The following is a 27,037-nucleotide window of genomic DNA, read 5'->3' as shown; positions in this document are numbered from 1 at the left end:
GCCTAGCCATTCGGTCCCTAGTCTGTAGCGGTGCATGGGATTCTTCCGCCCTAAGTGCGGGACTCTGCAATTGTCCTTGTTGAACCTCATCAGATTTCTTTTGGCCCAATCCTCTAATTTGTCTAGGTTCCTCTGTATCCTACCCCTACCCTCCAGCGTATCTACCACTCCTCCCAGTTTAGTGTCATCTACAAACTTACTGAGGGTGCAGTCCACACCATCATCCAGATCATTAATGAAGATATTGAACAAAACTGGCCCCAGGACTGACCCTTGGGCCACTCCACTTGATACCGGCGCCAACTAGACATGGAGCCATTGATCACTACCCGTTGAGCCCGACGATCTAGCCAGCTTTCTATCCACCTTATAATCCATTCATCCAGCCCATACTACTTTAACTTGCTGGCAAGAATACTGTGGTATACACAAGAATATGTTTAAGTACCCCGAGATCTACATACCATGATGATGTACCAGTCATTGACAACTGTCAACTCAAACAGCGTAACTGTATGGAGACAGAAAGGACAAAACAAGAAGTGCTTTAGCCAGCCTGACCAGTTTCAAAGTCATTTCAATGCCTCTGTTTCCCCTATTATGTGCTTTCTCCCATTTTCTTCATAAGATACCTCATTCAGGATAGCCAACAGAGACTGAAATACTTGAGTGCTGATGACAGAAGACAGATTCTACTCTCAGTCACACCACAGTTAATCTGAAGTCACCCTACTGATGACAATGGAGTGACTCTAGTGTTATAATGGTATAACAAAGAGCACAGTTTGGCCCACATTTCTTAATAGAACCAGAGTCTGCCATACCAGGCCACACTAAGCAAGACTCTGGAGAGATCCACAAAGAAAAAAAAAGAAAAAAAATCACCACTATCATCCTCCTCCTCCTCCTGCAGGCCAGACTCATGTTTAAAGTCAGAAAAAAAAAAAAAAAAAAAAAAACAGTGACAAGATCAGTGTTAGAGGCTCAGCAGGGTAGTGGAGTTGCTCTCTTTATTCATCTCTGGAAACATGGATTCAAAACTGGTTCAGATCACATGTCAAAACAAGTCGGCAGGTTTCATGCTTGTCTCCAGGATATGTTTACCTTGTAAAATCACCACACAGTTGGATTCTCTTAGCCAGCAGCAGAACCCAGGACAGCAAAAGGATACTGCTGCAGGTTTGAGGTGTACAGTATAAGCAGGATTAGGGATCCAGAGCAGGCGTGTTGCAGGTCACTTGACAGAGCCACTTGCAGGTGGCAGGGTTAGAATGGGAAGGGGTACTGAGGACCAGGGCTGACACGCATTGGTAGAATTCTGGGGACTAGAAGGAAGCATGGGCAGGTGTTATGCAAGCTATGTTAAGAGTCTCATCCCTACAGAAGCACCAGATTCACACAGGGTCATTCTGCAATCAGCAGCAGTAGATGCGAGGAGTATGGTCAACAATTATCTTGGATAAGAACCAAGATGTAAATATTCCTCTTACCAAAGCTGTTCAAAATGTTGTCAAAGTTGTTGAGATAATAGTAACCTTCTTCCACCACTGTCTTGTTTCCAACCGTGTGATTCACCCAGCGATAGGCATCTGCAACTGTACTCGTGCTGATCAGAGAAGCCAAGACAAACATACAATGAGAGGTGCTCTGGAAAGATGTGCAACGCTACAGGTGCTGACAGACACAGGCATGCTGAGAGACCTGTGGGCAGGGAGGCTATTTTTCCTTCTTGCCAACACTTGTTGCATTTTGAATGCCATTCTCTAAAGTGGTACCCCAGGCAAGGGCACTGCAGCATCATACCTATTACATGGGGGCTTTGCTGTGGTGCCATTATAGAGCAACCAGCCCAGCCCAGCTGCTTCAGGCAGCGATTCAAATACTCAGCACTACCAAGCAGCACAATACTACCCCTCTCCCTTCTCAAACTGTAAGTAAAGATCATTGCACTGAGTCTCAGCAAGAGAAGTGGTAAGTCTCCCTTTTACTGGGAATCTCAATTCAGAACAACCACTCTTCGTAAACACACATCCACTGGCCTTTTCTTGATAGGAAAATACAGATATGACACATGATGCTCCTGGCTTGGCATTGAGGCTATTAACAAGGCTGTTTCAGAGGAAGGTGATTGCTGGGTACTCACTTGCAGCAGTTTGGGTAGACAACCCCAGAGAAGAATTCCATGCCAACAATGGCGAAGGAGTAGTAGAAGATAAGTAGGGTTAAGCCCAGGCTGGAGGAGAGAGAAACAAAAGTAAGACCTTGTCTACACTGCACCTTCATTGTTAAAACTTTTGTCCCTCTAGAGTGTGAAAAAAACAACCCCTGAAAGACAGAAGTTTTAACGATGAAACGCACCAGTGTGGACAGCGCTTTGTCGGTGGGAGATGCTTTCCGGCCGATGATGCTATTCCCCCCTTGTTTGGGGTGATTTTATATTGTCGTCAGGAGAGCTCTCTCCTGGTGACAAAGAGCGGCTAAACTGCGTGCCTAACAACAGTGTGGCTGTAACAGCACAGCTGCACCGTTGTAAGGAGCGCAGTGTAGACATAGCCTAATTCTGTTATTCACCAATTGGTAGGACAGAGAAAAAAGCAAAGTCACTCAGACTGGCTGTTCTCTAAGCAGTTTTCCATCTCTACCATCTACAGTAAACCCCAGTGTAGCATCTGACCACCTCCCTGCAATTCTGTTTTGTTGCCTATGGAACATGTGCAGTGTTTGTCTAGTTTTAGAAGTCTCAAGTCACGGAGTTCTGTACCACTCCCTTGATGAGAAATAACCTCTGAGAAACCTGAAGATAACCCTTCTTTCCTTACAGACTTGCTCCTTTCCATTAAGCCATTGCATATTTATTCCCTCTCCCCACCACCCAGTTTCTCTAATGAAGCACAAGCCAACATAGCTGTATCCTCTTTGTTTCCTTGACCATCAGCAGTGATGTCAGAACAGCTTCAAGAATAAGGATAGTTAGTTAACATGTCTGAACACCTAGCTAGTTTTGCAGCAGGGGAATAAGATACTGTGATGTCATAGACTGACAATGGCTACTTATCTCAGTGACTAATTAAACGGGCATTCCACATCATTTTGAAATAATTGTAACCCATCTGGTCCCCTATTGTACCAAGGACATGAGGCAACACTGGGTATATATATCTTCTTTGTGAAACTTTCTTTGCACAAAAACCATCATCTCTTAAAAACCAAACAAGTGCCAAAGTGGGGTTGCCCCTGTGCTCAGCACAAAGGGGTTACTGTGCATCAGGTGCTAGGCCTAGAGTGCTAGAGAACTCTTTATGTATTTCTTTGTGCTGCACTGCAAAGAAAGAAAAAAGTGATCGCTCCTACTGTGACCCCATCCCAGGTATTCATTACCCTGGAAATGGCAGAGTCATATTAGTAGACGCTTCTTTGGGATGTTGCCCATTTTTCCCCCTCCAAGGAGGGCTATGCAATACCTTGCCATCCTAGGGAATAACTCAAACATTGTGTCCAGGACATTCCTGTAGCGCTTCTTCAATTTAAAGAGCCTGAAGAAGGGATGAAAAGCCAGTGGTTAGTTACATGAAGACAATTCCTTCCTGTTTTATTATTAGCTGCATAAAGACAAGTAGCATGTAGCAGCAAAACAAAGCCTCGAGAGAAGCATTTTGAATACAGGCACAGCCAGGGTCCATATGGAGGCATTCCTCGCTGTGATGCTACTAAATGAGAATCTGGGGACTGTGCACCTGCATTTAGACAGGGGAGTACTGATAGAAGAAAAAGATATAACATGATCCAATGGCTGGAAGTTGAAGCTAGACAAATTTGGATCTGAAATACAGCATAATTTTTTTTTTTTTAAAACAGTGAGGGTAATTAATCATTGGAACAACTTACCAAGGATCGTGGTGGATTCTCCACCACTGCCAACCTTTACATCAAGACTGGATGTTTCCTAAGAGATCTCTATGAATTATTTTGGGGGAATTTCTATGGCCTGTGTTATACAGGAGGTCAGACTAGATGATCACAATGTTCCCTTCTGGCCAAATCTATGAATTGTTTTGCACTTCCATTATTCACCAATAATTTCCCCGGAGGTGGAGTGGGACACTGCTCTTTTCATAAGTAGATCTCAAAGCACTTTACACAGGAGGTCTGTATCATTATCCCTATTTAACACATGGGGAAACTGAGGCACAGGGCAGAGGAAATGACTTGCCCAGGTCACACAGTAAGTCAGTGACAGACTCAGACACAGATCTCCCAAGTACCAATCCTCTATCCACTAGGTTACACTTGTGGAGGCAAAATTGAGTGGGCCTGGACTTTGGTCAAGCTAGCCGAACTTTGACCAGTCTGACTGGGTGGGTGGCCAAGAGATGCAATGACAGCAGGGCAGTTTCTAAAAGCCCCTGACTGTCCAACCCGTTCCGCTTAAAAAACCCCTGACTGCAATATGGCAATATACAACCCATGGCCTACAGTCAACTGCACTTGGCCTCTTGTTTAACCTCAAAGCTTGCTCAACCTAGAAAAGTTGTTTATTGATGCAATATGTAGGATATTGTCCTTATAAGGCATAATTGGTAGGGTCTGTTGGAAAAGTACCCACGCAGAGGTGTATTGTTCAAAATGCCACTGAAAACCCTATATAAGTTCGTTGAAGTGTATGGAAAGCAGAGCCGCTTGCCACCCTGCGTGGGGCTATGCTGACTCTCCTTGCATATATGCTCACATAAAATAAAAAGCCTCAGGCGATTCTGATTCCTAAAACAATGAGTGGTTAATTTTCCACCACACACTGCTTCCCTTCACTTGGTTGGGATACTTAGACTTTAGACACATTAAAAGTGGAGAGGTAAGGACTCCCAGTTCCTGATCCAGACCATATTTACTCAAATAGTCTTTACTCCTGTGGGTAAGCCCCTCTGTCTCATGTGAGGAAGGACAAGCTGTATGAATAAGTGTTTGCAGGATTGTGCTTCTCAGGATAAGGATAGTGTTTTACCTATAAAGCACCATACATAAATAAATTACATTTATAAATGGCGAGCTCCTACATCATTAACACCTGTATGCTTGGAATTTACAGAACACATTTTAAAGGTGTGCTCACTTACCAAGACACAAATTCAGTTATCTGTTTTTTCCCCTGCAACAATCAATGGGAGAAAGCTGCATTCCTCACACATCAACCAATACAAGAGAAAAACAGACTTCTGAGTGCAGGCTTTGGCAGATGAGTAAAGGAGAAAATGGTTTCTTTTAAAATGTAATTAACCCAATTGTTTAAATCATCACGTGTGCTCCATTAGCAAGTGGGGATCCTAGACAGTATGACCTAGTGGATAGAGAACTGGACTGGGACCCAGGTTCTATTCCCAGCTCTGACAGGCTTCCTGGTTGACCTTGGGCAAGTCATGTCTCCTCTTTGGGCCTTAGTTTGCCCATCTGTAAAATGGGGATAATACAATACTGACCTTCTGTGTAAAGCATTTTGAGATCTACTGATGAAAAGTGCTATATGAGAACTAGGTATTAGTTCATCTTTAATAAAAGAATACTTTGTCTTCTATAGAACTTCCATTTGATGATCTCAAAGCACTCTACAAAGATGAATGAATCTTTACAAAAACCTTCTGAGGCAGACATTATCATACCCGTTTTACTGAGGGACAGAGAAGATAAATTACCTGATCAAGGAGTCACTGCAAGTATCAGAACTGCGAAGAGAACTCATGCAACCTGCTCTAACCAGTAGACAACAATTTGCCTCAGTGATTGGCATTTCTGGGAGCTACAGCACTCTGCACATAGGAACACAGGAACTGAAAGACTGGATCAGACCTCAGGTCTGTCTAGCCCAGGATCCTGAACAACAGTGGCCAGCAACAGATATTTCAGAGGCAGGTATAAGAACCCCTACAGAAGCAGATGTGAGATAATCTGCCCCCACATCAGGTCCCACCCTGGATTCCAACAGAGGCTGGGTTAAACCCTGAAGCATGAGCTTTAATATCCCTTCCAAAGTTTGTCATAATTAATTCTAATAACTCAAGATAATCTCATTACCCAGAGAGGTTTCCACTTCCTTTCTGATATGGTCATGTACCCATGCAACCCTCCCAGTTGGGTCCTGCCAATGAGATGAGCTCTTGATTGGGTTGGAAGAAAAACAAGTCTCCCTAGCTCTGCTGCTTTGGCTATTTTCCCATTCCCCATATGCCTTTTCTGTCTCACCTCAGCAGTTGAAGGGGTCGCAGGACAACGATGAAGTAGAATGGTTCCATGTTAAATGCCAGCGCCAGGAGACCCAGAAATGCAAACAGGGTGACTGAAAAATCAAAGCTGGAAAAGGAAGAGGGAGAGCAGAAATGGCCCAGTTTAGCCTTGCGAGGGGCAGAGTGCTCCTGGCACTCTAGTTCAAAAGAAGACAAAGGGAAAGGTGGAGGGGTACTGGAATTGCCTGAAGAACCTCTATTGAAATGAAGTTTTCTAACCTATCAGCCTAAGGCTGTCTTTGAAAGAAGGCAACTATATCCCAGCAACTATCACCATGTCCCTCAAATCCTGTAATTTGAGTTCTCTCTCACTAGATCCCCACCAAGTTCAGCTGATTCAAATTCAGACTGCTCAAGTGACACTGACACAGTGCAGGATAGCACAACAGCTCTGGGTGTTATGCCTCCAGCCCCAATTCGCTGTTCACAAGCAGCACACTTACAGATTCCATCCAGAAGACAGATACTCAATGGGTCCCAGGCCAGTGGTTTTCAGGAGCAGCTCTACCCCATAGACTGCAAAACAAGAGAGCATCTAATATCAACCCTTAAATGAGCCACACCATAACCATTCCATATGTACAGCTTGAACATGTAGGTTTGTTGACTGTAGGTTTAATAAGCTCCCATTCCCTTTCTTCATGTTTATACTCAAGGGGATGCTAAATGGGCCCCACTTCCCAACTTCTCCCGGTACTTGGGTGGTGATCTCTCCCCACTGCTGCTGAATGGAGTTCAACTTAGCTACTGTGCCAAACATTCAGATCTTTGGACAAGAGTGAGTGCCTTAAAGAAAGGTTAATCAGTCATCAGGAGGAACTTCAGGGCACACACTCACTCCCACTTACTTGCCCAATTTAGCCTCAATGGAATGTATAAAGAATCATATACACAAGCTCATGGGACCATGGGAGATATTTTCAAACAGAGTGAAGGAAGGCTGCTTGTTTCATACACTGCCAAGATGGCACTTTGTGAAGTTCTTGAATTAGTAGAACATTAGGACATCAGGCAACAGTTCAGTGATCGAAGTATTTCTATATATCTGGGAATAAAAATATAAAAATGGTCATACTTGGTCAGACCAGTGATCCATCTAGCCCAGTATCCTGTCTTCCAACAATGGCCAGACCAGATACTTCAGAGTGAATGAACAGAACAGGGCAATTTATTGAGTGATCCATCTCCAGCTTCTGGCAATCAGAGGTTTATGGACACCCAGAGCAAGGGGTTGTGTACCTAACCATCCTGGCTAAGAGCCACTGATGGACCTATCCTCCCTGAGCTTATTGAATTCTTTTTTGAATCCAGTTCTACTTTTGGCTTTCACAACATCCCCTAGCAACAAGTTTCACAGGTTGACTGTGAATTCTGTGAAGAAGTACTTGTTTTAAACTTTATGCCTATTAATTTCATTGGGTGACCCGGAGTCACGTGTTATGTGAAAGGGTAAATAACACTTCCTTATTGACTTTCTCCACACCATTCATGATTTTATAGACTTTATCATATACCCCATAAATCTTTTCTAAACTGAACAGTCCCAGTCTTTTTAATCTCTCCTCATACAGAAAATATTCCATAACCCTGATCATTTTTGTTCCCCTACCCTGTACTTTTTCCATTTCCAATATATCTTTTTTGAGAGGGCGTGACCAGAATTGCATACAGTATTCAAGGTGTGGGCATACTATGGATTTATATAGTGGCATTATGGTATTTTCTGTCTCATTACCTAGCTCTTTTCTAATGGCTCCTAACATCTGTTAGCTTTTTGACTGCTACTGCACATTGAGAAGATATTTTCAGAGGACTATCCACAATGACTCCAAGATCTCTTTCTTGAGTGGTAGAAGAAAATTTAGACCCCATCATTTTTCATGTGTAGTTGGGATTATGTTTTCCAGTGTGCATTATTTTGCATTTAATCAACATTGAATTTCATCTACCATTTTGTGGCTCAATTATCCAGGTTTGTGAGATCCCTTTGTAACTCTTCGCAGTCAGCTTTGGACTTAACTATCTTGAATAATTGTGTGTCATCTGCAAACTTTGCCACCTCACTGTTCACCCCTTTTTCTAGATCATTTATGGATATGTTGAACAGAGCTGGTCCTAGTACAGATCCTTGGGAGAACCTGCTATTTCTATTTCTCCACTATGAAAACCGACCATTTATTCCTACTCTTGTGTCCTGTATTTTAGCTAGTTACTGATCATGAGAGGACCTTACCTCTTATCCCATTACTGCCCATTTTGCTTAAGAGCCTTTGGTGAGGGACCTTGTCAAAGGCTTTCTGAAAGTCCAAGTATACTACATCCACTAGGTCACCCTTGTCCATGTTTGTTGACACCCTCAAAGAATTCTAAGATTGGTAAAGCATGATTTCCCTTTACAAAAGTTGTGTGGACTCTTCCACAACATATTGTGTTCATTTATGTGTCTGATCATTCTGTTCTTTACTATAGTTTCAGCCAATTTGCCTAGCACTGAAATTAGGCTCATTGGCCTGTAATTGCCTTTGGAGCCTTAAAAATAAATCAAATCAATCAGCATTACATTAGCTATCTGCCAGTCACCTGCTACAGAGGCTAATTTAAGTGATAGGATTCACCCAAGAGTTGTGAAGGAACTTAAATGTGAAATTGCAGAAATACTAACTGTGGTATGTAACCTATCTGGTCCTGGTGACTTATTACTGTTTAATTTATCAATTTCTTCCAAAATGTCCTCTATAGACACCACAATCTGGGACAGTTCCTCAGATCTGTCACCTAAAAAGAACTGCTCAGGTTTAGGAATCCCCCTTGCATCCTTTGCAGTGAAGACCGATGCAAGAAATTTATTTAGCTTCTCTGCAACAGCCTTGTCTTCCTTGACTGCTCCTTTAGCACCTAGATTGTCCAGTGGCCCTCAACCATCCAGTGGCCCTTGTTGGCAGGCTTCCTGCTTCTAATGTACTTAAAGAATTTTTTGCTGTTAGCAAAAAACAGCTGCTCTTCAAGTTCTTTCTTGGCCTGCCTAATTATACTTTTACACTTGACTTGCCAGAGTTTATACTCCTTTATTTTTCTCAGTAGGATTTGCCTTCCAATTTTTAAAAGATGTCTTTTTGTCTCTAACCACCTCTTTCAGTATGTTCTTTAGCCACGGTGGCATTTCTTGGTCCTGTAACCTTCTTTTTTTTGGGGGGGGGGGGGGGAGGAACCGCATTTAGTTTGATCCTCCATTATGGTATTTTTAAAAAGCTTCCATGCAGCTTGCAGGCAGCTCACTCTTTTTACTGTTCTTTTTAATTTCCATTTAACTAGCCTCATTTTTGTTTAGTTCTCCTTTTTGAAGTTAAATGAGACTGTGGTGGGTTTCTCTGGAATTTTCCTCCCAAGAAGGATGTTAAATTTAATTACATTATAGTCATTATTACCGAGTTGTTGAGGTATATTCACCTCTTGGACCAGATGCTGTGCTCACTTAGGACTAAACCAAGAATTGCCTCTCCCATTGTGGGTTCCAGAACTAGCTGCTCCAAGAAGCAGTCATTAATAGTGTCTAGAAATTTTATGTCTGCACTCAATCCTGAGGTGACATGAACCCAGTCAATATGGGGATAAATGAAATCCCCCATTATTATTGGGTTTTCTGTTTTTGTAGCCTCTCTAACCTCCCTGACTATTTCACAATCAGAGTCACCATCCTGGTCAGATTGTCAGTAGTATATTCCGACTGCTATACTCTTATTATTCAAGCATGGAATTTCTATCCACAAAAATTCTATGGTACTGTCTGACTCATTTAAGATTTTTACTATATTTGACTCTTCTTTCACATACAGTGCCACTCACCCCAGCACAACCTACTCTGTCATTCCTATATATTTTGTACCCTAGTATTGTGTCCCCCATTGATTATCATTGTTCCAGCAAATTTCTGTTTGCCTATTCTATTAATATCCTCATTTAATACCAGGCACTCAAGTTCACCCCTGTTAGTATTTAGACTTCTTGCATTAGCATACAAGCCCTATAAAATTTGTCAATATTTAGTTTTCTGCCTTTATGTGATGTCACTAATTAGGAGAGCCACAGGGAAAACAAAAATAAGTCACCACATCTTAATAAAACAAATAATGGACATTTTCTCTAACTCCAACTTTTCTGATAACTCCTCTGCTGGCAACTGTAGCCAAAGCGCTCTCCATGCAGTTAAGTGAGAGGTTAGCAAACATGTATTTGGATTCTCCCAAAGTCACCTTTATTGCATTTGTCAGCTTTAGCTCTGTTCAGTAGAATTGCTCAGCAGCAGCAGTGAAAAACAACCACGACCTATAGGGAAGGATGAACTAACTTGGATAAGTAATGAGTTCCATGGCAGAGCAACACACTGGCATGTAGGGATCTATGATCAGGCTCACTCTTGACTTGTTCTGTTCAGGAGTACTAGAAAGACAGTACAGTCAGCCTCTGTGGGAGGGACAGCAGTATACAGATCTCTCAAGAGCCCCTCTGATTTCTTTGAAGTGGTGCTGATAGGCTCAAAAGAGTCACCACCTCCAAAATGGAAGGAGGACAGCTCAGAGTCAAAGTTAGGGAACGGCAGTACAATGGAGGAAAATGGAAGGAGCTTCCAGGTGAAAATAAAGGAAGAGGAGGATTCCACAAAATAACAATTAACAGAGCAGGAAATAAATAGGGTCTTGGTTTGAGATATGCTTTCAATATGATAATTCTACCAAGAGGGCTATGCAATGTATCCAGTCTGCACTGACAGTAATGTGAGTTGTGTTTGTGGACGGGTGTCAGTAAATGCCCAACAGTTTACGGTTGAGGTGAAAATGGAAGACCAGATGTGTGTGTGGTTTTGGGGCAATGTTACTAGGGGCTGAGTCAGAACTACATTCCCATTTAGATGCATCTCATTACATAGATAGCAGGGGTGCAAGAAGTTCCCTCTTCAGCACCAAGGTCACCAGACGCATTTCTTACAAGCAAGCAAGGCCAATAAAATCTTTACAGATCCCAGGCACTGAGAAAAATGGCTTCCAAGGAAATGGATCCTTTAATCCCTTGAATGACTAAAATGCGCAACTGAGAAGCCCCAATATACCCTTTCCCAGATGTAATGGAACAAGGCACTGCTGGTCTGGCACAGCAACTTACTCGTGAGGAAGACGATATAACTCCACGGGACATCTCTGGGGAAGAAGTTCCCACCTGCAAGGCACAGAAACAGCACCTTCTCAGAGGGCTGATCAAACTTATGGAAGACAAGTCAAGAAATGAACCATGTATATCCTACCTTGCAGCATGAAGGTTTGAATTAGAATCCAGATCCCATTCACAGCTACCACAGTATCTGGAAAACAAAATACACTGCTGCAATCAAAAGTTGCTGGATAATCAGATGTTAATCTTCTAAACCTTTAGGCAGGCAGTGTGGTCTAATGGTTAGGGCACAGGACTAGGCATCAGAAGAGCCAAGTGCTGTTTTCAACTCTCCCAAGGTTACACATCCCATTCACTGGTAAAGCCCTCTACATTCTATGCTTCAGTTTCCCAGTATATAAAATGAGAATAATAATTTATCCACCTATGTAAAATGCTTTGAGATCCTCAGAAGAAAAAGTGTATTGTTGAATCTCAGTCTGACATGCAGTTATTTTTCCTGGTACATTATTCCCTACATTGCCCTAGTATTACTTCGATATTCCAGTTTTTTTCCATCTCTGCAGAATTGTTCCAGGACCGTATAGAGCTCCTAGGTCAGTTACAATGCAGGAAGGATACAGCACCATCACAAAGCTCCTACAGGCCTGCTTGTAGCGCTCACCATTAAGCCATTGCAACACAGAGGATCCAAGATGTAGGAACTCTCCCCTTCACTCCTTTTTTCTCCCTTCATTCTACCATCATAATCAGCAAAAAGGGCACTTTCTTACAGAATAAAAATCAATCAAAATTAGAGATTAGCGTAACAAATGGGACCAGGAGTCAAACATGCCCTCCTCTCTAGAGAAACTTGACAGCTCTGTTTAGTACAAATTCCAAGCAATACCCCTTGGAATTAAGCTGTTTGCACTTTCTGAAGTACAGCAAACCATGGGAGCATTGTGTGTCAAGTCAGGTCCTTGCATCAACATCCTCAGCTGCAGTGTCAAAACTGAAACCACGTGAAGTGTAATCATGCACCCTCTGAAATGCAACAGGATGTAATAGCCAGCTTCTGAAGAAACCAGTCCCATAAAACACACTTCAAAGTAATGTATAAACTAGTCCTTATAAGAATCCCACACGCACACATACAAGAAATCCTTCCCTGATTGCAGACAAGCACAGGAATTATTATGTGTATTGTGTCTCCAATCAGAGATCTGGTGCCACTGCAGTAGGCAGCGTACAAACACAGAGAGAGAATCCCTGCCCTGAAGAACAAAGAAACCTGAGTACGTAAAATCATGAGATTTTGTTTTTCACACTTACACATGGCATACTGGAATGCTCGGGACTTCACCAGAATGTTAATGCCTGTATGAAGAAGGGAGATATTACGAATAGGTGTTCGTTACAAAAAAATACTTAAAAATAAACTCACGTGTACCAAATACTCCCTCTTCTTCCTCCATATCTATTCAATGACCTCCCTGACGTTAACTGGGCTCATTTTTCATATTCATTCTCAGCACGGGGTATAGGTAGCACAGTGGGCAATAGTGCACTTACATGTCTTTCACTTCTTATGCCTTGACTTCAAATCCTGACCCACAACTCAAGTGACAGTGATGTGACAGTTCTCACCCTACTGCAGTTCCAAATTTGCCCACATCTTGAAACTAGTGCACAGTTCAAATGGAGATGTCAGTCACTGCCCAGTCCTGGAACAGTGGAAGTGTTCTAATGTGGGGCTAAAGTGCATTAGCACAGCTGCATAGGGATCTTGTACCAGTAGCTGCCTGCACTATCCTTGGTTCAGGCTAGTTGTTCCTCACTAACATACACACATACACACATACACAAAATATTAAAAAAAAATTATCCAGGGATACAAACTGGTAAGGAAAAACTGGAACATTTGCAATAGTGGCATGTAGAGGGTATATTACATTTAAGGCTGTATCTAGGCCACATTATAACCTCTATTTTCTCCTTTACAGCAGCTGCACATGCTCTGTGCAAATGCTGCATCCACCTGAGATTATGAAGACCAGCAACCCCTGGGAGACTGCAAATCCACTCCACAGCCAGCTGCTGTTGGAGGAGAGCTGCAGCCTTGGATACTGAAAAACGAATCTCCTAGACTCGGCCAGTCCCAGCAAGCTGGAGCGCTGCATCAGACTCTCCTGCATGCTGTACTAGAAGATGAATCCAGCAATGGGTGGGCTCGGGACTTAGTCTATTACAAGGTATTTGCTAAGAAGCTTTCCTTATTTTATAAAGTTGGTTTCCGGGTCAATGCACAGAATATATATTTGTGAGACAGATGTCCTCCAACAGGCCAGAACACTGTGCCTTTGAAAAATGAAAAGGAGGACTTGTGGCACCTTAGAGACTAACAAATTTATTTCAGCATAAGCTTTCATGAGCTACAGCTCACTTCATCGGATGCATTCAGTGGAAAATACAGTGGGGAGATTTATATACACAGACAACACGGAACAATGGGTGTTACCATGCACACTGTAACGAGAGTGATCAGGTAAGGTGAGCTATTATATTATTATTATTATTAATAGCTCACTGAATGCATCCGATGAAGTGAGCTGTAGCTCACAAAAGCTTATGCTCAAGTAAATTTGTTAGTCTCTAAGGTGCCACAAGTCCTCCTTTTCATTTTGCGGATACAGACTAACACGGCTGCTACTCTGTGCCCTTTGAGTGGATCGGCAGTTAGTGACTGTGCCCATCTCAGCAGTTTATCTGGAGCATTTAAACTGTTACTGTATTTACGCTTGGGGTACTGTAGAGAGAATGTGTTCTTTCAGAAGGCCTCTTTTTTTTTTTTTTTTTTTTTTTTGAAAAGAGATGATTTTCTAACAGGTACCTGCTTCTGCACATGTAGAATTTAAACCATAACAACGGCCATACCGGGTCAGACCAATAGTCCATTTAGCCCAGTATCCCGTCATCAGACAACGGCCAATGCCAGATGCTTCAAAGGGAATGAACAGAACAGGGTAATCATCAAGTGATCTGTAGAGCAAGTTACCTTTAAATATAAGAAACGCTGTCCGTGGAAGGTCATCAAACCAGTGCTCGCGGTTTCGTTTTGCCTGGAAGTGGAACAGACCTGATCAGTGGGAGGTATGAGCAGAGATTTATCTAAGTAGGTCAAAATTACATCCATAAGAGAAAGGAACAAGACCCATCTTCTCCCCGTGTCATTTCGGTCTTGTTCCACAGTCTTTATTTCTCCTCCACCTTCTCTTTCACCTCCAACTTCCCTCCAGTCCTCATCCCCTTCTCTCCTCACACTCTCCTCCATTTAACACTTGCCTTCCATTTTAAGCCAACAACTTCATAGAAATTGTAGAAATCCTGCAGGCTGTAAGAGAAAGATAAAAGGGTGAATCAGATCAAATCTCTGTGGTATTTGGATTTTGCCATCATGGGTACCAAATGTTTCACTATTTAACTGTATCAAGTGCCTAGCTGTGTCCCCTGATTGTGGGATGGGGGAACGTTTTCCATGCCAGACCTTCTTTTCAGGAGAAGTCCCCTTAATTTCTCTTGTTAACTCCTTGTTCAAACTATATGAAAAATCAACGTTCAGCTATTCCATTGTGTGTGTCTCAGGTTTTCCTAAATGCAAGTGAGCCTTAGGAGAGAGTAAAGGCTACCACGTTTCTGCAGCAAGGCCTGACAAAGACTGATACAGTCTTAGGGTGAAATCTTGGCTCCACTGAACTCAAGGAGAGTTTTGCTATGGACTTCAATAGAACCAGAATTTCCACTTATATTGTAAGCTCTTAGAGGTACAGTGTTTACTTGCATGTACTACATGCATATAAATAAATACGGTAAGATATCACCGATATTAAGGTTTACATAAGCCTCATGGCTGATAGCTGGGTGATCAGTTATGCGGTTTGTAAAATGCCATTTACAAATAATTGGACTTGAACCATCCTGGAAGTACATTTTAATTCCTCATTTACTACTAACTATTCCTTTCCTGCTTGGTTTTGGTTGGTTGTTTTAAAAAGGTAGTTTAAAACTTTTGAGCAACAATAAAGCTGGTGCAAAGACATGAGATAAGAGAAACCTGTAAGCATATGAAATAAAGACTGACTGACAATCAGCTTGGGCCAGATTTTTAAAGGTGTTTAGATGCCTAAAGACGCAGATTTGAAAAAAATCTTACTTGGTGCCTAGTTGCACCTTTAGGCACCTAAACACCTTGAACAATCTGACTCTTGGTACCTAGCCCATCCTCAACAGAGCACACAGATGCTGAACTAGCATCCAGATTCACTCCCTTCCTGGGGGTTTAGCTTTATTGGGAAATGAAAACCATTATCTACCACCAGATTAGCATCATGCAAAGATTTCACCCCAAGCTTAGCTATGCCCTGAGTTTCCCTTCGGGGTTTCCTTGTCCTATCATTCTAGGTCTCTCTCACCCAAAGACACACTCATCTCTTTATACCCAGGTTGAAGTTAACTGGACTCACCCAACAGCATGATTCAGCAATAATTACTCTGAATCTTAATGCAGGGTTCTGCAGTCTTTTTAGGAACTCCAGGAGAGTGGTGCTTTAGTGAAATGCCAGGGGACATAACCAATTGCTGGCTACCTGGGAAAGCGTTAAGCTAAAGTTGCACTGTATGTGCAGAAGTTCTCCTTTCTTTGGGTGTCTCATGTCCAAATAGGGTCCTCTGTTTCCCCACTCTTTTATTCCAAGGACCTCTGTCTTTCACCTATCTCCCTCTGCTTAATGGCTGTCATCGCAGTATTGTCTCTCCAACGGGGCAGAAGGGAAAGCCAGTCATCAAGGAGCAGATCATAAAGCAGCAGGGGATTATCACTTTGACGCCCCTTTCAAGCCCAAGTTCATCTCCAATAGCCTAAGAAGGCAAGAATCCCAGAAGTGTTCCCCGACCCCAGGCTGCATCTAAGCCTGTATTCTGGGATTGATTTATTTCATAAGCCACACCATTCCCTCTGACATATGGTATGGACCCAGAGTGTCATGAATCCTGTAAAATGCCACCCCTTTTCTAGGTTACAGCAGCAGCATCCTACCTGACTAAAGCTGTATTGCTTTGATTCAGTGCTTTGAAAGTGAGATAACGCTCTCTGGCGCACATCCGAGGCGTATAAAACCGCATGAGCCCTTCAAACTGCTTGAAGGAGATACCAGACGGTCTCTAGAAACACAGAAAGGGGTTGCCATAAGCGATGCTGTAGGAGGAAGCATAGGAACATATAGGCCACTGTATTTAACTCTCTCTTAGGACTGCTTCTAAGCAAGATTTAAATGTCAGGATAAGATGCTGTTACTACCACCTCTAGAAGGCACACACTCACTTATTACTCTAGAACCTAGATATAGGGAAAGTCTCCTGGGATTAGCGCCTCTACTTTATCTCCTGATTAGTGGAAGAACAGAACAAATCTTGCACTGAAGTTCTGTCCAGTTTAAGTGCCAAGTATTAGGTCTTCCACCACTTCCCTTGGAAAACTGTTCCACTGTCTAACAGAGCTCACTGCCAGGATACTTTTACTGATACTTAACCTACGGCTTTCCCTTTTGAATTTCATTCCATTACTCTTCGTTATACCCTCAATTCACTATGCTAAATCATTCCTTTTCTCCCTGGGTCTGTACAGTCTGCAAAATATATTTATAGGCTTAACATTCCTGCTAGTTGTCACTTAGCCATCCTCTATCTATTGAATCCTTCAGGTTTCTGATCACACTGAACTTTGTCATCAATTACTGCTGGTGGGACACCACCTCTTTAAACCGTGTCTTCTGATGAGCTACTGGTGGGCGTCAGTAACCGGTTCCAGTGACACAGGCTGGGTATTTCTTGCACATACACAGAATATTCCCTACCTGCTTGCTGACAAGCAGGCGGTAGGCATGTTGTATGGCTGTGCGTTTGTGCAGCAGCAGGGACTTGAACTTCCTCTTTTCAATATCACTGAAAGTGTCAAACACCACAGCAAGAAGCTGAAAAGAAACAGACGAGACAAAGAGGAAGTCAGGCTTTGATCGCTACAGCATATGGGCTCTTATGCTACATTGCATCTGGACACTTATGAATAAGCACCACAGAGAGGCATAATAGATGCCAGCAGTATGGATTTTGCTAGGTGCTGTGCTAATACAGGGTATAGTAGAGTTAATAAGAATCTCTAAGCAACCTGGACACCAAAGGATTAACAAGAGCACACACCCACATTTACATTTTTAAAATGGTGCATAGGTATTTGGCTACACAGCTCCTATCATCATTAACGAGAGTCACATAAAAAAGTTTGTACAATGCCTGTTCATACCAGGACAGTAAGCTCAGAAGAAGAGGGGAAAGAGGGTTACTTTCTGCCTTTATACCTTCAACTAAAGCTTTGTCAAGTATACCCTCAACTGGCTAGCTTCTATAAGGCCCACCAGATGTAATGACATCAGTATTCATCAATAGATAGTGTTGCAAGGTAATACAGCATACAGCTTCTGTAGATGGATTTCCAGAGCCTTGTATTGGTTTGGACAAGCCAAAGTGAGCCTGAAAGCTCCAGTTGTGACTGAATTAATAGGCTCATGCTATTCTATGGCTACAGCTGTGCTCCCTATTTAAATCTTTCAATACGCAGACACACCTATAAACAAGCACCCACTAAGGAGATCTAACTATGTGTAGGTGACATATGAGGATGTATACATGGATTGCAGAGCTAATGTTAGTGCTGCTACAATTAAAGTCCTGTCAGAGTTACCAGTTTTAACCATTTCAGACTCCGATTGGCAATTTAAAAGGGTTCCAGGTTGGTTAAGATATTAAAATGCTATTACTAGGTGATAATTCCGATAAGGATCCCGACACCCCCGTTATGACAAGAGATTTCAAAAGGGGCCTTATCACAATGAGCAGACCACCGATGTGACACATCTTGAATGACCAAAAATCCCTGAAGAGGTCATTGCAGTGTTGTTACGAGAGATTGCAAAGATGGCTGAACATTATCAAAGAGACTTTGTTACAGGTATAATTGTTTTTAATCAGATAGACCCTGTTAAGAAATCATTATAACACAAAAGAGAACAGGCACTCTATTACCAAACCATTGCGACAGGTGAAGAACTCTACTGCAATATCAAAATGAGAGGAAGGGGAGTCCCAGCTGCAGTAAGAAACTTACCAAATTCATAATGAAGTAGAGCTCAATGGAGAGGTATACTATGAAGAAGACACAGGACCAGGGGTTCTGGGAGTAAGATGGCATCATCACATCAGGGAAACTGCCCCCCCAAAACATACAAGCCAACTTATTAGCAATCACAATAGTATCATTCATGCAGCATTTCACACTGACTAGATGATCACACTATGTACAGGAACTGTGTATAGGCATACACAAATCACCATCCTCATATAGTTATGCAGACTATGTAGCTATACACAATATACAGATTATGAACCTATACATTACCTTTCAGAGTAGCAGCCGTGTTAGTCTGTATATTAGACTTAGTCTTTTTGCGTATACATTAGCTGCAAGAGTTTGAAATGCAGTGAAGATTATGTATCCCTAAACATCCCAAAAGTTTGATGGGCAACAGGGACTTACAAAGTATCTATGGTTTATTTATGTTTTAATCAACAGTAGTATTTTGCAGTTCTACAGAGATCTTATTCCAAGGATTTCAAGTTAATTAATCCTCACAATCATCCTAGAAAATGCACAAGCATCATTATCCCCATTTTACAGATGGGAAAAAGAGGCAGAGAGAGGTGAAGTGACTTCCCCATGCCTGTATAATGTGTTAGTAACCAGACGAAGGAGCATCACTCAGACCTCTGTATTCTTAGACCTGTTCCTTAACAGTGAGACCATCCTTCCCCTTTAGTGGCTTCATAATACTTAAGGGTGAACTACAGCAGTTCCTTCGGGGCAGGTCATTGCACATTAGGCTGCAATGAAGTACAGGTTCCTCACTGGGAAACATCGCTCTCATGCTACGAAGAAGAGGTCACATCTGCAGCCCCAGAGGTTTCACAAATAAAAGATTTGCTGTGAGAGACTTTTTCCCCAGAGATGACGGGAAGGGAGGGAGTCCCAGTAAAAGGAAGCATGGACTTACTTTGAAGTGGTCAGAAGAACGAAGAGATTCACAAGGCTGTTCTCTAAGGTACTGAAATACTGAAAGAAAACAAATACAAACCCCCACATTGACACTGTCAAGGTTATAATTCCTTAACTAATTAACTAATTTCCTGACCTTTCTTAGTAGTTCTTGACATGTAATTGCATGCCCCTTCTGTACACAAACGGAAAGGTGTGGCATGTGAAAACTTAAAAAATTAAAGCTTGTCTGAAATTCCTGTAGGTTACTCCCAATACTTTTATCACCCTGTGGTCAGACTTGGCAGCTGGAACCTGTGGCTGTTGAGCAGTAGGGCCAGCATAAGTTGGAAGGACGAGAATAGGATTTCTTATACCACTCTTTCACTGCAGACCCAACTGCCTCCCACTTGGGATGGAAAAGTACTATTTTCCTTAGACCTGTGATCAAGTGTATCACAAGAGGTTTTGGTGTATCACAAGAGGTTGCCAGCAGCTGTGCTGGGATCACAACTCTTTATTGGGTATATTCACTTACCTATCCAGGCAGAAGCACTAATAGCAGGGCAGCAAAGTACATCAAGGACATTTATATGCCAACCCACAGGTGTGGTGCACTGCACTACAGATGCAGTTGTGGGTAGTGGGAGATTTGGCTGGCCCTGATTGGACTGAGACATCAAGAAGAGGGGTGACAAATGTAATGTCCCCTGTTGGATCTCCTGACATTGAGGGGGGGATCATTTACTATTTCCCATTGGTTCTGATCCTTGGTTAACTATGTTACAAAAATAAACGGTCAGTCATGGCCCTCTGCCCTTCTTATTGCTAACTCCAGTTAAAAACTGCACCCCCAGAGACAATCCATTCAGGAGAAAAACTATATCTATACCGTATATATACTATTTGAATTTGGTTTTCAAGATGACCAAATGGGTCTTAAAAAGCGAAGTCTGAAGTATTTGTTGTTTACTTACGGGATCTGAGTGGTTAGAGGAAAACAGATAAAAACCTAAAGAAATGGAAGGTGAAAATGGGAAGGGGGAAAAACAAACAAAAAAGGACATTAATTTCAAGCAACAGAATAACGAAGAGTCCCTGTCCTCAAATCACGGCTATGAAACTTCAGATCATCAGCTAAATACTCTGTTATTATTTAATATCTGTATGCAGCATAATGCATGTGCACAGTGCTTTAGAGAGGATGAAGATATAGGATCTCATTCTCCATTGCACAGGCACCTTGTATCAGCATTTATACCTATGTTAAATGGGTGCAAGTGAGTGGGGAATCCTAATTTGGTAGCATTGTACACACATTTTTATACAATTGTAAAGGACAAGAAGGTGTGAGAATCAGGCCCCCAGTCCCCACCCCAGATTAATCTGGAACGCTGTTCTAAACATAAGGAGCAGCATGGAAGATGACGGACAGAGGACATCAGGGAAGAAGGTGGTTGAGGGAGAGAAAAAGGTGCCCCATGTCCTGGTCTCCAGCCTCACTAACGTGCTTCTGCAGAATAGAGCAGGATTTGGGTCTGTGAATCCTTTTTTCCTGATCTGCCATTCCTTTCCTCTTGTCCCCTTTCATTAGTGATTTTATTCCATCTTGACTGGTTTTATTCTCTCTTCCCTTTCTCAAACCTCTGCTTCCTCTCTCCTTCCTGCTTTTCTTATTCCCTTTTCTCCCCTCCTCTCTCTCCTTCTCCAAAACAGCAAGAGGTTCTTCAGTCCAAAGATTTAGCACCTGCTCCCATAGTTGAAGATCCCCTCTACTTTCATATCCTTTCCCAGCTGGTGCTACAAAGGGTCAAGAGACCCAGAGAGCGTTCTCTCATTTCACAAAGTCCCATGATTTGACTGAAGACCTGGCATGCCGTAAGCTTGGACACGCTGGCTGTCCCTTAGGCTGGGCAGTGACTATTTTGCAGAAGAGGCATTGCATGCCAAAAGTTCACCATCCTTGGCATACTTAGTCACGCAACTGTTAAGTCTTCTAATACCATGAAGGTGAAAAGGTATTGTATATGTTACACAGTGCCAGTTCCAATACTGTAGACTCCTTGTACTTATCAACATACTTTCAAATGACCCCTCCAGAAAGCAAATTCTCTGATACTCTCCGAGGATGGCATTGTACAAGGCACGGTACAGACAGTAATTTTCAGAAGTTTAAATTGAACTTGCACACTGAAGTTGATTAAGCCGAACTTGGAAGTCGCACACAAAGTATACAAGAACTCCTTTTGGCAAAGTTACCTATTTCCCTTGTCACTCGTGATGTTACCTTACGGAGCTGAAATCCCTAATTCCTATGTTTTCCAACTCTTCACCTGTCCTCACCTCCCAGCTAATTATGAAATGAATCAGACAGAAAGGAAGTGAAGAGCCTGTCAAAACATCTTACGTCCAATCAGCTTTACATTCCCCCCTGCTCTTTTGCGGCACATGGACAATAATTATTGCAAGGTACCGTACAAAAAAGCAGACAGCTTAACCTTTCACAAAGGCAACTTACCTAGGATGGCAAAGATCACCATGAAGAAAAGAAGGAGGAGGAGGATGTCAATGAAGGGAGGGAGAGACTGGAAGATCTGCCGCAGATTTCTGAAAAGGAGGAAACATTTACTTCATACTTTAAACTGAAACCTGTGCATGTGCACCAGAAAGTGAGGATGGCTCAATTCTACATTGGCAAGCAGAGTGACTAGATTCTCCAGTTTGTCTTTTTCCATCTCTCACTTCAATGATTGGAAATGGAATGCTCAGGATTTCTAGCACATTATGAAGTTCTTTTAGCTCTGAGAAATAAGAATCTCAAACTCATTCCCTAGACCCAGGTCTCCCATGCAGCAGTACAATGCTACATGGTCCCCAGAACATCAAGTAATTTTCCAAGCCATATTTAGTTTCTTTGCAGTCAGCCTTCAGGTAGCACGTGATACTAGTTTCACCGTGTCAATTTCTTTCTGCAGGGTTAAGACATGCAGCCTCCCAATAGGGCCAAAACATGAGAATTCTAAGGTACAGTAACATTTCTGAGACTGCCTTGCTTCAATTCTGCATTCTTACAAATCTCCAGGGTAAATATGTAGTCTCTATGAAAAAAGCCTGGACAACCACAAAGCTTTAGTTTGATCTCTTTCTCAGCCATGACTGCAGGAATCAGCCAGTCGGTCAGGTAGCCAGTCAGCCAGGTAGCCAGTCACCTTCTGACCGCTCCACAGTAGCGACAGTCCACCAAGAAGATACACCGCAAAGCTCTTGTTATCCTGACGTGCGAGGTCTGACGCACCAAAACCACTATTGCTTCTACAAACTGCACTAACAGCACACAGGTCTGCAAGGGGGGAAGAAAAAAAAAAAAAAGAGGAAGTGATCAGCATTACAAAGGTAACTTCCTCTTCTTCCCTCCCCGTTCCTGATTAGTAATGTTGGCTGAACTGTACGTTTGACAGACAGTATAAAGAAAAGCAAAAGACCAGAGTTGTAGTGTTCAGGCACAGACACAGAAAGCATGGCTGGCATTACTCTTATGCCATTTCCCAACAGCCAGGCAATGGAATAGCGTTCGGAGAGTGAAGGAAACAGAAGTTGTGGAAGTGTATCCAGAGTGGTACGAGTTCATAGACGGTACACAGGGATACCAGTTGTGTTCCAATGTTTTGTGACTAATAACCAGGGAAAAAGATTTTGAGGAAGTGAAAAGAACCCCAACATTCAGACATGGACAATAGCTCACATAATATCAGATGGAAGTTGGGAGACAACTCAATAAATGCCCTATATTTAATAGCCCAATATTTCTTCTGGTTCTGTGGTTACAGAAGACAGTGAAGGAGAAAGAATACTGAAGAAAAAGACAGGCAGTGGGGCAGGCAGCTTACCTTAACCATGGTTCTTTTGTGTCTGATATAGGTGTAGAAGCCCATCCATCTCATCTTCATGGAAAGTTCAAAGACCACAACCACTAATGCAAAGAGCTCCAGGGTGGCATGGATCTGCAATCAGACCACCAATAAATTTAACCTCTCATTTTCACTGGTTCCAGAGACCAGGGTTTTACCCTCCCGTCTCAAGAAGCTTGTGGCTTCTGTAACAAACCTCTGCTTTATAGCAGTCAGGCTTTTCCTACAGAGATAGAAGACCTGAATATATATTGAAAACATCTGCACAATCAGAACAAACAATCCTCTGTCTTTTAAACATTCTTAAATATTCTTAAAGTTAGCCTGGCACTAATATTCTAAGGGTTAAATTAATGTTCAGCATTAATTGACAACAGCTGCTGAGCACTGGAAAAATCCAACCTCACATCACTTAGCACTTTCTCTAAAAAGGCTTACTTTTGATTGTTTCTGGGATAAAACCAAAAAAAAAAAATTCAATGTGTGATAAAACATTCAGTGAAAACGATTTTGCCATTTTTGATGAGCGACTGATGTATGGTAAGTATTTATTTCCAGGTAATTACCTCAGTACACTTTTTGCAAATCTGTAACTCAGAAATGGCTCTTTTTGAAAGATCCAAGTCTGCATGTACCCCACAATGCAGTACGGGAATAAGAGCTGGATGGAAAAAGAGCTTGCATATATGAAAAAGTAATGGATGATCAGAAATAGCACCCTGAACAACCATGGTAATAAACCTTAGCACTTAATTGTTAGGGTCAGCTTCTCTGTTTGCAGGTGCAAGCTGCACTCACAAATCAGAGTGCTTGCACTTCTCACTATCTGATCTGAAGCCATAAAGAGGTAGTGACACAAACCCTCTGATTTGCACTCATAATTCATTTTTGCAAACACACTACACTCACAGAAAGGGAGGCTGGGCCTTTGAAAAAAATCTAACCATAAAGCTTCAAAGCACTTTAAAATTAATTCTCACAAACACGGAGAAGCAAGGTAAATATCTTTATATCCATTATAAACCTTGGGAAACTGAGGCACAGAGCTTCAGCTACTTGTCCACATCACAGGAGGAATCTGAGCAAGAGCTGGGATTAGAACGCTATTCTCAAACATGCCAGGGGACAAGGATCTGAAATGTTTACATTCTAAGAGCTGCTAATGATTCAGTTTGAATACATCATGGGTAGTATGGGTCTGGGATGATGGTGACCTTTAAAAGCATCATACATATGTCGTGTCTTGATTGTTGACCTGAGGGAGCCTGATCTCTCCACATCCAGTGAAAACAACACTGCTTCTGCTCCCCGCATGCCCTTAAACAAACCAGATAGTATTTCTGGTGCTGCTGCCTTCTTTCTCTGTGCCCATCCACTCACATCATCATTCTGTGACTGAACTACATACATAGATGCCAAGGCGAAGAATGGGGACAGCAGGGGCCTCGCAGAGGGACAGCAGCAGGAGCAGCAGTGCCGTGGTCAGCTCCATTAGGTAGAAAAGGTGATTGTGTACAAAGAGGTAGGCAGCCAGCGCTTTGGCATTCTTGGGGTGGGTGAAGAATTTATCATTGTTTTCTCCTTCCTATAGAAAATAATAGCAGCAACATTAGTAATGTTTTACACTACAAGAGCACCTTCCATCTGATCTTACATACATCAAGTTAGTTTCATAACTGCCCTGTGGGGGAAGTAGTGTTATTCCCATTTTACAGACTGGTAAGCTGATTCATTGAGTGGTTAAGTGTCTTCTCCAAGTGGCAGAGATAGGACTAGAACTCAGAAGCTCTGGGTCCCGAGGCAATGCTCTAACCACTAGGTGACATGGCATATATTATACACAAAGCAAACCCACTTTTTTCTGTGTGTATATTTCAGTAGTACAAATTACATTAACAGCTGTGAGCTTCTCACCTAGAAAGCTATTTGTTTCTTAGGAAAAGGAAGTGCCCAGGTCATTTTGCAGGGTAGCCAAAGAAATTTAGCTAGCACTTGAAAAACTCTGGGATGTTGTTTATTTTTAAGTATTTCCACATTTGTGACTTCCCACATCAAACTGATCAACTTCTCCATGACAGAACTCTAAAGAACTCAGATAACCAGCTGGCCCTGAGCTTAACAGTCATGGTTTCTTATCTTGACCTTGCAAAACGACTGTGCAAGGAACATCCTTTTGTAGAACACAAATACTGTCCAGTACATTCTGGAAAGGAATGTGGGAAGCTGGAGATCATGAAAAATTAAGGCAGTCTATATGCTGATGTGTCATTCCCTCTTGCTTCAGGATCTTAACATTAAGAGTTCAGGTTTCACAGTAGCAGCCGTGTTAGTCTGTATTCACAAAAAGAAAAGGAGTACTTGTGGTACCTTAGAGACTAACAAATTTATTTGAGCATAAATGCTCAACACTCCAACAGTTTGCTTGCAACTGATTTACAGCAGTAGCTTTATTACTACTTTAGCCTGTAAGGAAAAGACTGCTCTGGTACCAATGAGCTTACGTTTAAATAGGTCTCAGTCTTTCAATATAGGACCATCAAACAGCCACTTCTATTGTTTAAGCTAGAGGTTCTCACACTGTGGAACAGTGGTGACCTGCAGAGCACTTGCTGGTTTGTCTGAAGATGTCACGTGGTGCTGGCTAGTTTTTTCCAACTGGGACAGTTAAATACATCTCTAACATTACATTTCTAGGTAAGGCAAGCAATTGCTGCAGTTACTATGAGGATATTAAGCAATTATGGATGGGAGGCTGGTATTTGTGGTCAGGAGTGGGAAGTGAGGTCAGGTCCACAAGACAGTTTTTCCATTAAGAGGTGATCCACACTATAAATGTGAGCTAACAATCCCAACTATATATATAAAAAGATGGGGTCTAAATTAGCTGTTACCACTCAAGAAAGAGATCTTGGAGTCATTGTGGATAGTTCAGGAAAACATCCACTCAATGTGCAGCGGCAGTCAAAAAAGTGAACAGAATGTTGGGTATCATCAAGAAAGGGATAGTGAATAAGACAGAAAATATCATCTTGCCTCTATATAAATTCATGGTACGCCCACATCTTGAATACTGTGTGCAGATGTGGTTGCCCCATCTCAAAAAAGATAGAATGGAATTGGAAAAGGTGCAGAAAAGGGCAACAAAAATTATTAGGGATATGGAACGGCTGCCATATGAGGAGAGATTAACAAGACTGGGACTTTTCAGCTTGGAAAAGAGACGACTAAGGAGGGATATGACTGAGGTCTACATAATCATGACTGGTGTGGAGAAAGTAAATAAGGAAGTATTATTTACTCCTTCTCATAAACACAAGAACTAGGGGTCACCAAATAAAATTAACAGGCATCAGGTTTAAAACTAACAAAAGGAGGTATTTCTTCACACAACGCACAGTCAGCCTGTGGAACTCTGCGCCAGAGGATGTTGTGAAGGCCAAGACTGTAACAGGGTTCTAAACAGAAATAGACAAACTCATGGAGGATAGGTCCAGCAATTAGCCAGGATGGGCAGGGATGGTGTCCCTAGCCTCTGTTTGCCAGAAGCTGGGAATGGGCGACAGGAATGGATC

The 27,037-nt window shown here is 42.3% G+C and overlaps 1 protein-coding gene across 1 annotated transcript in view; it reads right to left on the bottom strand.

Moving 5' to 3' along the window:
* TPCN1 (two pore segment channel 1) overlaps positions 1 to 27,037 on the bottom strand; it is a 69,002-nt gene that overhangs the window by 11,146 nt on the left and 30,819 nt on the right. The window contains exons 4-23 of the mRNA XM_074972384.1: positions 24,874 to 25,050; positions 23,445 to 23,558; positions 22,767 to 22,897; positions 22,076 to 22,164; positions 20,535 to 20,569; positions 19,577 to 19,635; positions 18,634 to 18,733; positions 17,327 to 17,443; positions 16,510 to 16,634; positions 14,760 to 14,808; positions 14,473 to 14,536; positions 12,750 to 12,794; positions 11,569 to 11,625; positions 11,430 to 11,483; positions 6,716 to 6,788; positions 6,232 to 6,339; positions 3,462 to 3,533; positions 2,144 to 2,233; positions 1,491 to 1,606; positions 465 to 511 (exon numbers count right to left, since the gene is read on the bottom strand). Coding sequence (XP_074828485.1) covers positions 465 to 511; positions 1,491 to 1,606; positions 2,144 to 2,233; positions 3,462 to 3,533; positions 6,232 to 6,339; positions 6,716 to 6,788; positions 11,430 to 11,483; positions 11,569 to 11,625; positions 12,750 to 12,794; positions 14,473 to 14,536; positions 14,760 to 14,808; positions 16,510 to 16,634; positions 17,327 to 17,443; positions 18,634 to 18,733; positions 19,577 to 19,635; positions 20,535 to 20,569; positions 22,076 to 22,164; positions 22,767 to 22,897; positions 23,445 to 23,558; positions 24,874 to 25,050 — 1,722 coding nt within the window. The remainder of the gene's footprint in view (positions 1 to 464; positions 512 to 1,490; positions 1,607 to 2,143; positions 2,234 to 3,461; positions 3,534 to 6,231; positions 6,340 to 6,715; positions 6,789 to 11,429; positions 11,484 to 11,568; positions 11,626 to 12,749; positions 12,795 to 14,472; positions 14,537 to 14,759; positions 14,809 to 16,509; positions 16,635 to 17,326; positions 17,444 to 18,633; positions 18,734 to 19,576; positions 19,636 to 20,534; positions 20,570 to 22,075; positions 22,165 to 22,766; positions 22,898 to 23,444; positions 23,559 to 24,873; positions 25,051 to 27,037) is intronic.

Source organism: Natator depressus, chromosome 15 (genome assembly GCF_965152275.1).
Source record: "Natator depressus isolate rNatDep1 chromosome 15, rNatDep2.hap1, whole genome shotgun sequence".
In the NCBI taxonomy this organism is placed as follows: domain Eukaryota; kingdom Metazoa; phylum Chordata; order Testudines; family Cheloniidae; genus Natator; species Natator depressus.
This window is presented reverse-complemented; position numbering and strand designations above follow the sequence as displayed.